Genomic DNA, 13,090 nt, shown 5'->3' with positions numbered 1-13,090 from the left:
CATTGAGATTATCTTTTAAAGTTGTATGGTCACTTGTATAAAAAAATATAGAAACAATTGACTAAAGGTTATGTTTTGGCAGGAGATTTTATTCATGGTTTATGAGTAGGACTAATAGATGAATTTAGTTTTTTAGGAAAACAATGTTACCAATGAATGCCTGCCAATGAAGTATATTGTTTAAGAAGTGAGGCATTATTAAGGAAGACTTCAATTGTTTTTCAAATTTTTCCTTTTATTATTTGGAAGCATAAGCAAGATATTTAACCTTTATAAGTTTTCTTATATGTAAAGGAAATAATATGCCAACCGCCTTAGGTGAGGAAAAGGCAAAAAGATCATCTCTTTACTAAATTAGAAATCTGGAAATAAGAGCATCAAAAGCTCAATCTGTATACTTAAGCTCTGTACAGTTTAATACAGATAGATAGACAGGTGGATAGATTTAATTCTAAAATTTACCTTTAAATTGCTCAGCTACTTGGCAGAGGAAGACCCAGAGTATTGAGGTTTATGTTAAGCTCATGATGAAGGTAATAGATTCCATTTCAATAAATAATCTGGCATGATGATGTGTGCCTCTGGTTCTAGATAAGTGAAAAGTATAGATAGAATCCTGATCTGAGACTAGCCTGGGCAAAAATGGAAGATGCTTTCTGAGAAATAACTAAAGAAAATAAGGACACAGGCGTGACTCAAGTGGTAGAGTATGCCTAAGAAGCTCAAGGTCCTAAATTCCAAGCCCAGTGCCAGAAAAAAAAACATATCAAAACAAAAATTGGATTCCACGGAAGGTAGTATGAAAACTAATGTGAGTGGTGGCTTACATGAGAAAAAATGCTCCATTAATTTTACCAGGTACTAATAACTCAAACTTGTAATCCTATCTATTCATGAGGCTGAGATCTGAGGATTGAGATTTGAGGTTTGAAGCCAGCCCTGGCAGGAAAGTCATGAGGCTCTTATCTCCAATGAATCAGCAAAAAGTAACCCAGAAGTGGACCTGTGGCTCAAGCAGTAGAGCAATAGCCCTGAGCAAAAAGCTCAAGCCCCAGGACCAGCACAAAAACGAGTTCATTTCTTGAGAAAAAGAAGTTCAGAAGTAGGCAATCTAGTGATGACAATGTGACTCCTGGATCACCAGGGATGTTTTTTTGTTTTATTCTATGCTGCTTGTCTTGGTTCCTTGTTTCTACCATTAGAAGTCCAACTAAACAAAGGAGGGAATAGCAATGTTCAACAAGAAATGTACTCATTATCTTACTCATGTAACTGTAACCCTCCTATACAGCATCTTTACAATAAAATAAAAATTTTAAAGTCCAACTACAGATGACTTTTATGTGCCTTCTTTCAACTCAGGTGTTATTCCTAGATGCATCAATCACATAATTCTTATAGAATGGAACAGAGATGCTAACAGAGGCAAGGAAGGAATTCCTTAACAGATGGAGCATCTCCCTTTACACAATCTTCTTGGAGAGTGAGGGGATAGATAGTTCAGTGATAGCATGCTTGCCTAACATGCATGAAGCCCACTGTGGATTCTGAGCAGAGTGTGTGACATATTTACATGTGCACACATGGGGTTCTGGAAGATACTTGCAACATTGGTACATACTTTTCACAGACTATTTTGTCATATATGTAGTTCTGCCAAAAAGACTGAAAACTTATCCTTTTGACTATGCACTGAAAATTTAGGATCTGATACTATAAGAAGAAAAATGAACATTAGCTACTGCAGTTTCTCCATGTTTCTCAAACTGGGGGAAAAGACAGTTTCACTACAATGCTTCTTCATCTTACTATGTAAATATAGTGCAAGTTCCTGCCTTCTTAACATGGATGAAGCTCAATGAAGCAGTTTGCAATTATTATATCCACTACTACTGATATGTGAATGAAAAAATAAGTGCAATTATAGGTCAGTTTAGGAGAAAACAGCATACAACAAGATTCTGAAACAAGAGCCAGACATTCTACTTATACCAGGTCTCTGCCATGCTAATTACACTTCAGTGTATGTGTGTGTCACTGCTCTTTATTTACCCAAAGGATTGACAATTAATATGAGAATATACAAGGAAATAAAATTGATATGTAAAATGAGTTGCCATCTTTATTCCCTGTGCATAAGGCTGAGCTGTTCCAGAACTAGGATTTACATTATACTTGCTTTCATCAGGTTTGGAAAGAAGAAATTTAGAAATGTTCACCTTATACCACGGAGAAAAGATGACATAAGCAAAAGATGACATTTAAGCATGCAGACATGCTTAAAGTATTTTGAAACTTCATAATAACCAGAATAGGAAAACAACTTTAAACTTAACACAAAAATGAAATAATGATTGAGAAAAACAACTATTTTAACTGAATGTCAAAAGCTAGGTCAGTTTTACAGTTGCCATTTTCCCTCATTTATGACCCAAGGGAATGCCTATGCAAATTAGGTAAAATTGGTTTCAGAATCTTGAACTCATTCGTTGGAATATGAAATCATTCCCATTACTGGATATTGAACCCCAAACTATTGCGGAAGCTAGGCATACCCTCTAGTTCATTCCCAGGGACCTGGGGAGATAGGTTTGGAAACCCTGGCTTCAGGAATTTGAACTCATTAGTGCCAGCACCTCCCTGCAGACACACCTCATACTGGTAGCTGTGGGCCAGGGTCCCCGTGCCACTCACGTCCAGCAGGTGTGCAGGCAAGGGGCCATCGGGCAGCGCGCAGCCGGCCAGCGAGCGCGCCCTGCTCCTCCTGCACAGCCTGGCGGCCACGAAGAGCAGCAGAGACAAGAGGAAGAGAGAAGTCACGGCCGCCAGCGCGATGACCAAGTAGGCAGTGAGGCGGTCGGGCTGCGCGCGCTTGGGCGCCGGCGCGTCGGGCAGCGGCAGGTAGGGCTGCGAGAAGCCATCCACCAGCAGCACGTGCAGCGTGACGCTGGCCGAGCGCGGCGGCTCGCCATTGTCCTTGACCAGCAGCAGCAGCCTGTGCTTGGGCGCGTCGCGCTCGCTCAGCAGCCTGGCGGTGCGCACCTCGCCATTGTGCGGCCACACGCTGAACAGCCCGGGCTCCGTGGCCTTGAGCAGCTGGAACGACAGCCAGGCGTTCTGGCCCGAGTCGCGGTCCACCGCCACCACCTTGCTCACCAGGTAGCCCGGCTCGGCCGCCCTGGGCAGCAGCTCGGTGCAGGGCGCAGACGCGTTCTGCAGCGGGTACAGCACGAAGGGCGAGTTGTCGTTGGCGTCCAGCACCTGCACGCGCACCAGCGCCTGGCTGCTGAGCGGGGGCGAGCCGCGGTCGGCGGCGCGCACGCGCACCTCGAACGCCTGCAGGGCCTCATAGTCCAGCGCCCTCAGGGCGAACAGCTGCCCGCTGTCCGCGTTGATGGACACCAGCGCCGCCGCCGCGTCGGGGCCGGGCTGCGGGCCGGGCAGCAGCGAGTAGGTCAGCTGGGCGTTGCTGCCCGAGTCTCTGTCTGTGGCGCTGATGCTGCCAATGTGCAGGGCGGGGCTGTTGTTCTCGCGGACCCACAGGGTGTAGGAGGACTGCGTGAATTCGGGGGCGTTGTCGTTCACGTCGGACACCTGCAGGGTGATGGTGTGCTGGGTTTGCAGTCTGGGGGTTCCCATATCTGAAGCAGTGATTGTTATGTTGTATTCAGCTGTGCCTTCTCTGTCCAGTGGTTTCTCTGTTACCAAAGTGTACATGTTTTCCACGGAAGACTTCAGGAAGAAGGGTAGGTGTTCTGGAATGGAGCAGCTTACTTTCCCGTTTTGTCCCGAATCTAGATCCGAAACACTGAAAAGTGCAACCATAGTCTCAGGGGAGTTCTCGGGGATGGAGCTGGTCATTGCAGACATGGTAACTTCTGGGGCATGGTCATTTACATCCAGGACTTGGATCAGTACAGTGCATTTTCCAGAAAAGCTTCCAGCATCCCTCGCCTCCACATTGACTTCATAGGACTGAATTTTCTCAAAATCAAGTTGTTCTTTCAATCGAATTTCTCCTAACAAGGGATGGATCTCAAATGTTCTGCTAATGTCATCTGAAGCTTGAAAAAGTGAATAAGAGATCTCTCCATTGACTCCTAAGTCTATATCTGTAGCAGTGACAGTGATGATCAGGAAGCCTGTGGGACTATCCTCAGATACCTGAGCTCTGTATACAGACTGCTCAAATATAGGAGCATTATCATTGATATCCAGGACTTCAATGTGGACCTGAGCCGTACCAGACCGAGGTGGAGAGCCACCATCCTGTGCTGTGAGCGTGACCCTGAGCTCGGCTTCCTCCTCTCGATCCAGTGCTTTGTCTAGCACCAGCTCAGGATATATCTTGCCATCGCTGCGTTTGCGAGTGAGGACATGGAAATAGGAGTTGGGACTGATTATGTAGTTGTTAATATTATTTTCACCCACATCCATGTCCTGAGCATTCCTCAGTGGAAATGTAGTGCCAATAGGACTGCTTTCTGATACTTTTAGCACAATTTCTTTGTCCAGGAACACGGGAGAGTGGTCATTTATATCTAGTACTTGCAGCTCTGCTTGATAAATATTTAAGGGACTCTCTAACAGAACCTGAAAATGTAGCACACAGGGTTCTGTGTGCCCACACAGTTCCTCTCGGTCCAGTTTTTCATTGAGCCATAAATCCCCAGTTTCCTGATTGAGCTGCAGAAGTGGTTTATTCCCCTTGGAAATAACCCTAACCCCTCGCTTTGAGAGTTCCAGCTGCTCAAGTCCCAGGTCCTTTGCTAAATTGGTTACAAAGGAGATACCCTCCTTTTCCTCCACCACAGAATAATGCCTAGAATCCACTGCACCTGCCACAGATAACACCAATAGGAAAAAGAAAAAAAGGACTTGCCTTTGTCTGCGTCTGAGCTTACTGCTGACCTCCATTGTTCTTGGTTGGTGCAGAGTCCGGAGTGGATGTTTCCGCTGAATTGTAAAGTCCCAGGTGTTTCTCCCACTAAATCACAGAAATATCTAGTCCTTTTCTGAGTCCTGTTTAGAGGGACCAGACCTCCTTCCTGCTGCATCCAAGCTTTCCGCGGACTTCTCGCCTCTCCTGGTAATTTTTGCCAGCAAATGGAGCCACCGCAAAGATCCGTTGTGTACCTTCTTATCCTGCAGCGCCACCATGTGTCCTCATAGGATCTTACACAGCGTGGGATGAAAATAAAGGCAATTTACTTAACACTGCTAAGTACAATTGGGCTATGAAAGGTTACAATACCCGTTGCTGGACTTCATTGGGCAAAGAAATGCCTGAAGGCCACACAAGACAAATGACATTAGTAGAGAAGTTCAGAAATGCTAGTTGAATTTTGTGCAAAAGGTATATATTTAATTAACTGGCTGGCAGGAAAGTATTTATGCGGCAATTGTGTGTGTGTGTGTGTGTGTGTGTGTGTGTGTGTGAAATTAGAAGATGTAAAAATATATATTCTTTCAGTGTCACAAACCATGAAATAGTAGCTTTGAAATGACTTGTTTATTTAACCTCTCTCTGCCTTAGTTTTCTCATTGTTGGGTGAAAATTCAGCTTCTGAAAATGTTGGATAGGTAAATATATATATATATATATATACATATATACATATATATATGGCAAACTATTGATGGAGAATAATGGACATATTTTGTAGGGCTCTTGTGGGTTGCTTGCCTTACAGATGAGAAAAGTGTTGCAAAGAGGGATTAAACATAGAAATAAACTTTATATGCAAATTTGATGTGACTAGATAGTCAAATCTGCATGAATCCATTGCTGTAAGTACAAAAGCATACCACAATTTACATATTAGATGGATTCGTAAGTAGATCAGTCTCATTTTTAAAAGTATAATGTAGATGACTTCTTCAAGATACTGTAGAGTTTGTGTAAATAGAGACATTATCTGTATCAACAATGATGATTGTGTGTTTTTGGAGGATTTCCATAAAATAAACTTCTAAGAACCTTTCAGTTAAAGAATCTCAAATTCAATAAAAATCATATAAAACTATAGACTTTTCACGTTTCAACAACCATCAATAGTTTGCCATCGTTCTTTACCTATCCCACGTTTTATAACTAGCAAATTAAATTTGTGCCTACAAATACTGTAACAAATATAAATCATCTTTTAAATCCAAATTATCACACCATTCTCATAAAAGAAATGAAGTTAATATTATTTCATATCATCTATATTCAGATTCTCCAATACTTTCAGTCATTCTTTGAATCAATATTCACCACATTACATTTGTTTGGTAGATCACTTAAATTCTTCCAGTGTTAACCTTGTCCATTTCCAGTTTCCATACCATTTACTTGTTGGAGACACCAGGTAATTTTTCCCTAAGACTATAAAAACAGTTTAAGATGGCCATGGTGATGTGCGTGTGTGTTTAGACTATATATCAGTAGAGAGATATACTTTTGGAGTTACTGTCATTAATTTGTAGCATTTTTAGAACATATTCGAGACACACCACAGCTCTCAATAATTTTGAGTGAAGTCGTTCCGATGATTAAAACAAAGCTTCTCCTCAACCCCACAGAATTCCTAATTTTTGCTGATCATTTGTATTTCTCTTTAATATTACATGTCATTATTACTTTTCTTAAAATTTCCTGATTCTACACTGTAATATGTTGAATTAAATTTTTAGTTAAAATAAGAAAATATAGAAATAATGTAACTATGTAACTAATGTGACTTACAAAATTACTGTGTGAAGAAATTAATAAACAAATGAATTAATCAAAATTAAGTAATAATGTAGATGCCACTGGCTCAAGTTTATAATTCTAGCTACTTGGGAGTTCATGATCTCAGTATCACAGTTCAAGGCCAGCCCAAGTAGGAAAGTCCTCAATGAAAAAACTGAAAATGAAGCCATGGCTCCAGTGGTAAAGTGCTAGCCCAGAGCAAAAAAACTCAGGGACATGCCCAGGCCCTGAGTTCAAGGCCCAGGACTGCACAAAAATATGTAATATTCAGATTCAAGAACATTTGTTTTCTCAGTTAAATCAAAGTCATATCTTCAGAAGGTGAAAACAAAAGTTAATCTATCAACCTTTTTTAAAACTTGAGATTTGTTTAGACCAGAACTTTAGTATTAGTGGTTAGATAATTGAGACACTTAATTTGTTGGTTTATAAGAAAATAAAAATATAGACCAATAAAAGCAAACTTTTTAAATACACAGACAGAGAAGGGCAATATAAACATAGCAGAAAGATTTCTTCTCCTTTATTAAGCAGACACTTGCTACAAGATATCTAATGACAAAAACTAGAATAGAATTGGTGCTAGGTCACAGATCCAGAGTCTTCTAGAAGTAGGAGATAAGTCCAGCATTAAAACCAAAACAAACAAAAACAAGCAAATGCTCTCTTGTCATTTGCTACTTGGTGAGCTTAACTAAGTTTCATTTCTGAACTACTTCTTTTCATTAGGCATTTTCCCTCCTAAGATTTGAGTGTTCAAATGGTGATACACAGTAAGCAATAAAGATCTTCAAAGAATCTCTGCAATATATGCTTTCTAAACTTAGGGTAAGTACAACTTCTCATCATCCTAATAAACCCAGAACATGAAAATGGCAAAAAGATTATGGACACTGGGAAGCAATTTAACATCTAAGACAATATTTCATTTAATAAATTGTAAGTTAAGCACAATCATTGGAGAAAACCATACATACAAATTGCATGCATTGTGAAAGGTTCATGAACAAAATCTGATTTCTTCCTATGTCAAGAAATTTATACCTTTACTTTAAAAGTTTTGAATATGATACCAGATTACTTTGCTGCTGGAACCTAGAATATTTTTGAACAAGGAATATACCCACAGAAAGAAGGACTTATTTTCCTTTTATATCAGAGACCCAGCCAGGCACCGGTAGCTTGTAATCTGAGATTAGAGGATGGCGGCCAGCCTACGCAGGAAAGTTGTTGAGAAGTTTATCTCCTCTTAACCACCCGAAAATCTGAAGTGGCACTGTGGCTCAAGTGGTAGAGCCTCGCCTTGAGCTGAAGAGCTCAGGGACAGAGCCCAAGACCCAGGACCGAAAGAAAAGAAGGAAAGAAAGAAAAGAAAGAGAGAGAAAGAAAAATTCTGAGGTGTGGGACTTTCTTCCATATCCTTTTGGATGCCTTGGCGTAAGAGGGTAGAGATAACTCGTTTTAGGAACTTGAACTCATTGGGGGTTCCTGGGCCATCACCAAAATGTAGAGTACGTGCAAACTGGGAAAGCTAAATATTTATTTGGAATAGATATAAAATACGCTTGGAATATGAAATCATTCCCATTACTGGATATTGAACCCCAAACTATTGCGGAAGCTAGGCATACCCTCTAGTTCATTCCCAGGGACCTGGGGAGATAGGTTTGGAAACACTGGCTTCAGGAATTTGAACTCATTAGTGCCAGCACCTCCCTGCAGACACACCTCATACTGGTAGCTGTGGGCCAGGGTCCCCGTGCCACTCACGTCCAGCAGGTGTGCAGGCAAGGGGCCATCGGGCAGCGCGCAGCCGGCCAGCGAGCGCGCCCTGCTCCTCCTGCACAGCCTGGCGGCCACGAAGAGCAGCAGAGACAAGAGGAAGAGAGAAGACACGGCCGCCAGCGCGATGACCAAGTAGGCAGTGAGGCGGTCGGGCTGCGCGCGCTCGGGCGCGGGCGCGTCGGGCAGCGGCAGGTAGGGCTGCGAGAAGCCATCCACCAGCAGCACGTGCAGCGTGACGCTGGCCGAGCGCGGCGGCTCGCCATTGTCCTTGACCAGCAGCAGCAGCCTGTGCTTGGGCGCGTCGCGCTCGCTCAGCAGCCTGGCGGTGCGCACCTCGCCATTGTGCGGCCACACGCTGAACAGCCCGGGCTCCGTGGCCTTGAGCAGCTGGAACGACAGCCAGGCGTTCTGGCCCGAGTCGCGGTCCACCGCCACCACCTTGCTCACCAGGTAGCCCGGCTCGGCCGCCCTGGGCAGCAGCTCGGTGCAGGGCGCAGACGCGTTCTGCAGCGGGTACAGCACGAAGGGCGAGTTGTCGTTGGCGTCCAGCACCTGCACGCGCACCAGCGCCTGGCTGCTGAGCGGGGGCGAGCCGCGGTCGGCGGCGCGCACGCGCACCTCGAATGCCTGCAGGGCCTCATAGTCCAGCGCCCTCAGGGCGAACAGCTGCCCGCTGTCCGCGTTGATGGACACCAGCGCCGCCGCCGCGTCGGGGCCGGGCTGCGGGCCGGGCAGCAGCGAGTAGGTCAGCTGGGCGTTGCTGCCCGAGTCTCTGTCTGTGGCGCTGATGCTGCCAATGTGCAGGGCGGGGCTGTTGTTCTCGCGGACCCACAGGGTGTAGGAGGACTGCGTGAATTCGGGGGCGTTGTCGTTCACGTCGGACACCTGCAGGGTGATGGTGTGCTGGGTTTGCAACCTGGGGGTCCCCAAGTCGGAGACAGTGATGGTGATGTTGTATTCAGTATTACACTCTCGATCCAAAGGTCTCTCCGTTACTAGAGTGTAGAAATTGTCTACGGAGGGCTGTAGAGCAAAAGGGAGATCATCCTGGATAAAGCACACCATTTTCCCATTATTTCCTGAATCTTTATCTCTAACTCGGAAAACAGCAACTACAGTCTCTGGTGAGTTTTCTGCAATTGAGCTGCTATGTGATGATATAATAAGTTCTGGTGGATTATCATTCACATCGGTTACCTCAACAACTACAGTACATTTTCCAGCCAGTCCACCACCATCTTTTGCCTGAATTGTTAACGTGTAAGCTTGAATTACTTCATAGTTCAACTCAGCTTTAAGATAAAGATTACCAGATGTTGAGTTGATTTGAAACGTTTTGAGAATTTTCTCAGTGGCATAAAAGAATGCATAGTGGATTTCTCCATAACTTCCAGTATCGAAATCCCTCGCTGACACTGTGACAAGCAATGAACCAATGGGAGTGTCCTCTGGTATCTGTGCTTTGTAGATGGACTGCTCAAATTCGGGGACATTGTCGTTGATGTCTACCACGAGGACATGTACCAGGGCCGTCCCAAATCTTGCTGGAGACCCACCATCCCAGGCTGTGAGGGTTAAGGTGATCTCAGGTATTTTCTCACGGTCCAGCATTTGATCCAGTACCAGTTCAGGAACGATATTCCCCTCTCCTCCATCATGCACATTAATGTGGAAATAGGCATTAAGGCTGATGGTGTAGTTCCTCAGGCTGTTGATGCCAACGTCTGAATCCTGTGCACTTTCTAAGAGAAATGTTGCCCCTGGAGCGGCACTTTCTAATATTTTCAAGGAAAACTCTCTGTCCAGAAATACTGGAGCATGATCATTGATGTCTCTGACTTGTAGTTCAGCACGGTAAATCTGAAAGGGCTTTTCCAATAGCAACTGGAAAGGCAGTACACAGGGCTCTGTGGAGCCGCACAGTTCTTCCCGATCCAGTTTCTCATTCAGAAGCAAATCACCAGTAAGAGGATTGAGCAGTAAGAACTGTATATTCTGGTCTGAAACAATTCTAGGTCCCCGGGCTGACAGTTCCCCAGTCCCTAAACCCAAGTCGTTTGCCACATTGGCCAGAAAAGTGCCCCTCTCAGTTTCCTCCGCCACAGAATACCCCAACGGTTCCGCGCCAGCCCAAGACATTGCCAGAAAAACACAAAGAAATAGGACTTGCCTTGTCTGCACAGCGCCATCCACTCTGGCCTCCATTTGTCTGCCCAGGCTTTCACAAACACTTCAACTCGTCCACAAGCACTTCTCAGAAATGGCAGCAAATAAATCCTTAGAGATGAGCTGGATAATAGCTATTCTTGTGAGAAGAGAGTTTCCACTTTTCCCTAACGCCCAAACCGCGATTTCCCATCCTCTTTCTTTCTTGTCAGACTTCCTTTCTAAATGAGAATGCGTAATGTTGGTTGTGCAGGTGTATTTTTCCCCCTCTTTTTAGCCAACAGCGCCACCTTGCGTTTCATTATATTCCTAGTCTCAAGAATAAGAAGATGATGGAATAAAAGTATTCATCAGAAGTGTTTTGTTTTGTTTTGTTGCTCCATTCCATCTTTTTACTCAAATGGAAATGTTAGTAAGTACTTGATGATTGTTGTTACTCCTGTTATAATCTGAATTCGCAAATGTTTCCTTAAATCTAGGAGCATTAGATTAACTGGCTCTCCACCAAACTCTGAAAAATATAGGAAGAAAAGCTTCTGCTACTTCAAAAATTGATAGAAATAATTGATATGAAAGAAAGTGAAGTCAAGCCAGGCGCCGGTCCGCCTATAATCCTAGCTACTCAGGAGACTGAGATCTGAGGATCATGGTTCAAAGCCAGGGGGGGCAGGCAAGATCATGAAACTCTTATCTCCAATAAACCACTCAGAAAACTGGAAATGGCACTATGGCTCAAGTGGTAGAGGACTAGCCTTGAGCTGAAGAGCTCAGAGACAGCTCCCAGGCCCAGAGTTCAAATCCCATGACAGAGAGAGAGAGAGAGAGAGAGAGAGAGAGAGAGAGAGAGAGAGAGAGAGAGAGAGAGAGAGAGAGAGAGAGAGAGAGAGAGAGAGAGAGAGAGAGGACAACAAATATGGACTGATGGCCTTTTATTGATTTTAAACCATTTAATGATAATGATATTTATATGCCAGAATGATTATTTTTTGTTTCTTCTGAATTAAGCAACCATTCAATTTTCAAAGCCTTTTTACTCATAATATTTTCTAGAATCTTTTATGGCTCACAGCCTTTGTGCTTCATCTTCCTTAACTATTATATGCAAATTATTGTCACATATATTTCTATGATCATGGTCTCCATAATCCAATGAGGACTCTAATATTAATACTAGCAAGTAGATATGTGGAAGAGCTACTACTATTAAATAAGGGAATTTTATTGTTTTATATTTTAAAGTTCTTTGAGAGTTTTCAAAATTATTCATTTACTCTTTAGTTCTTAAATTAAGTGCTTGGTATAAAGGAAACAATGATGATGTTTTGTTTCAATGTGGAGGTAGCTTTGATGTGTCAGGATGGTTTTAGTTTTCTATCCAGTATTGATTTGCATGTTTCACTTCCGCAGTTAATATATTTAACTATCATTCTGGCCTCATAGAATGGGTTCAGCTTTCCATCTAATTTTATGTAACAGGATTTTTAATATCATTTGTTTCTACATGCTTGGTTACAACTTACATTTTAAGCTGCTTGAGTGATAGTCTGTAGATAGTCTATAGATCTATGATATATAGTCACAGATAATTTTCCATTTTGAGTTTGTTTATAAATCTGTTCAGTTTCTTTTGTGTGTGTGTGCCTGTACTTGGGCTTGAATTCAGAGCCTGGGCATTTTCCCTGAGCCTTTGTGCTCAAGGCTGGTGTTCTACCACTTAAGCAACAGCTCCATTTCCAGTATTTTATGGCTAATTGGAGATAAAAGTCTCATGAACTTTCCTGTCAGGGCTGGCTTCAAACTGCAATCCTTAGATTGCCTCCTGAGTAGCTAAGATTACAGGTATAAGTCACTGGCTTCTAGCTGTTCCGTTTTTTACATTTTTTATTGTTTTTGTAAAGGTGATTTGCAGAGGGCTTACACTTACATAAGTCAGTGTCCAGATTTTTAAAAAGCAACTTGTATTTTATTTTAAAACATTCTTTTTTCTAGTTTTCAATTTTTGGCATTGTGTTTTTATTGCATTCTTCACCTTTCCTTATATCTCTCTTCTTATTTGAAAGATATTTAAAAATGAATCTTTTCAAAATAGCATGAATTTGGTTTAAAACCAAGTAGCATTAAGAGGAATATTATAAACCACAATGGTTTTCTACATTATCCCTTCTCATTTTTCTTATTTCCTTTCCACACTATTTTATCAAACTCTGTTACTTACCTCTATTGCTATTATTTTCTATGCTAGTTTATCTTTTTATTGTGCTAGTCCCGGGGCTTGAACTCAGGGCCTGGGCACTATCTCTGAGCTTTTTTTTTGCTCAAGGCTAGTGCTCTACCACTTGAGTCCCAACTCCATTTTCTGCTCTTTTTGTGTGTGACTGGTGATGCGTCTCATGGACTTTC

General features: G+C 42.9%; 2 protein-coding genes across 2 annotated transcripts; both read right to left on the bottom strand.

Moving 5' to 3' along the window:
- Positions 1-117: 117 nt before the first annotated feature.
- On the bottom strand, positions 118-5,329 carry LOC138837429 (protocadherin beta-13-like). The gene has a single exon (XM_070036212.1). It carries the CDS (start codon positions 4,915-4,917, stop codon positions 2,512-2,514), a length of 2,406 nt encoding a protein of 801 aa, XP_069892313.1. The 5' UTR covers positions 4,918-5,329; the 3' UTR covers positions 118-2,511.
- A 1,905-nt stretch (positions 5,330-7,234) lies between these two features.
- Positions 7,235-10,914, bottom strand: Pcdhb7 (protocadherin beta 7). The gene has a single exon (XM_070036213.1). It carries the CDS (start codon positions 10,727-10,729, stop codon positions 8,327-8,329), a length of 2,403 nt encoding a protein of 800 aa, XP_069892314.1. The 5' UTR covers positions 10,730-10,914; the 3' UTR covers positions 7,235-8,326.
- Positions 10,915-13,090: the final 2,176 nt, after the last annotated feature.

This window comes from Dipodomys merriami, unplaced genomic scaffold (genome assembly GCF_024711535.1).
Source record: "Dipodomys merriami isolate MVZ:Mamm:240054 unplaced genomic scaffold, mDipMer1.0.p SCAF_27, whole genome shotgun sequence".
Classification (NCBI taxonomy): domain Eukaryota; kingdom Metazoa; phylum Chordata; class Mammalia; order Rodentia; family Heteromyidae; genus Dipodomys; species Dipodomys merriami.
This window is presented reverse-complemented; position numbering and strand designations above follow the sequence as displayed.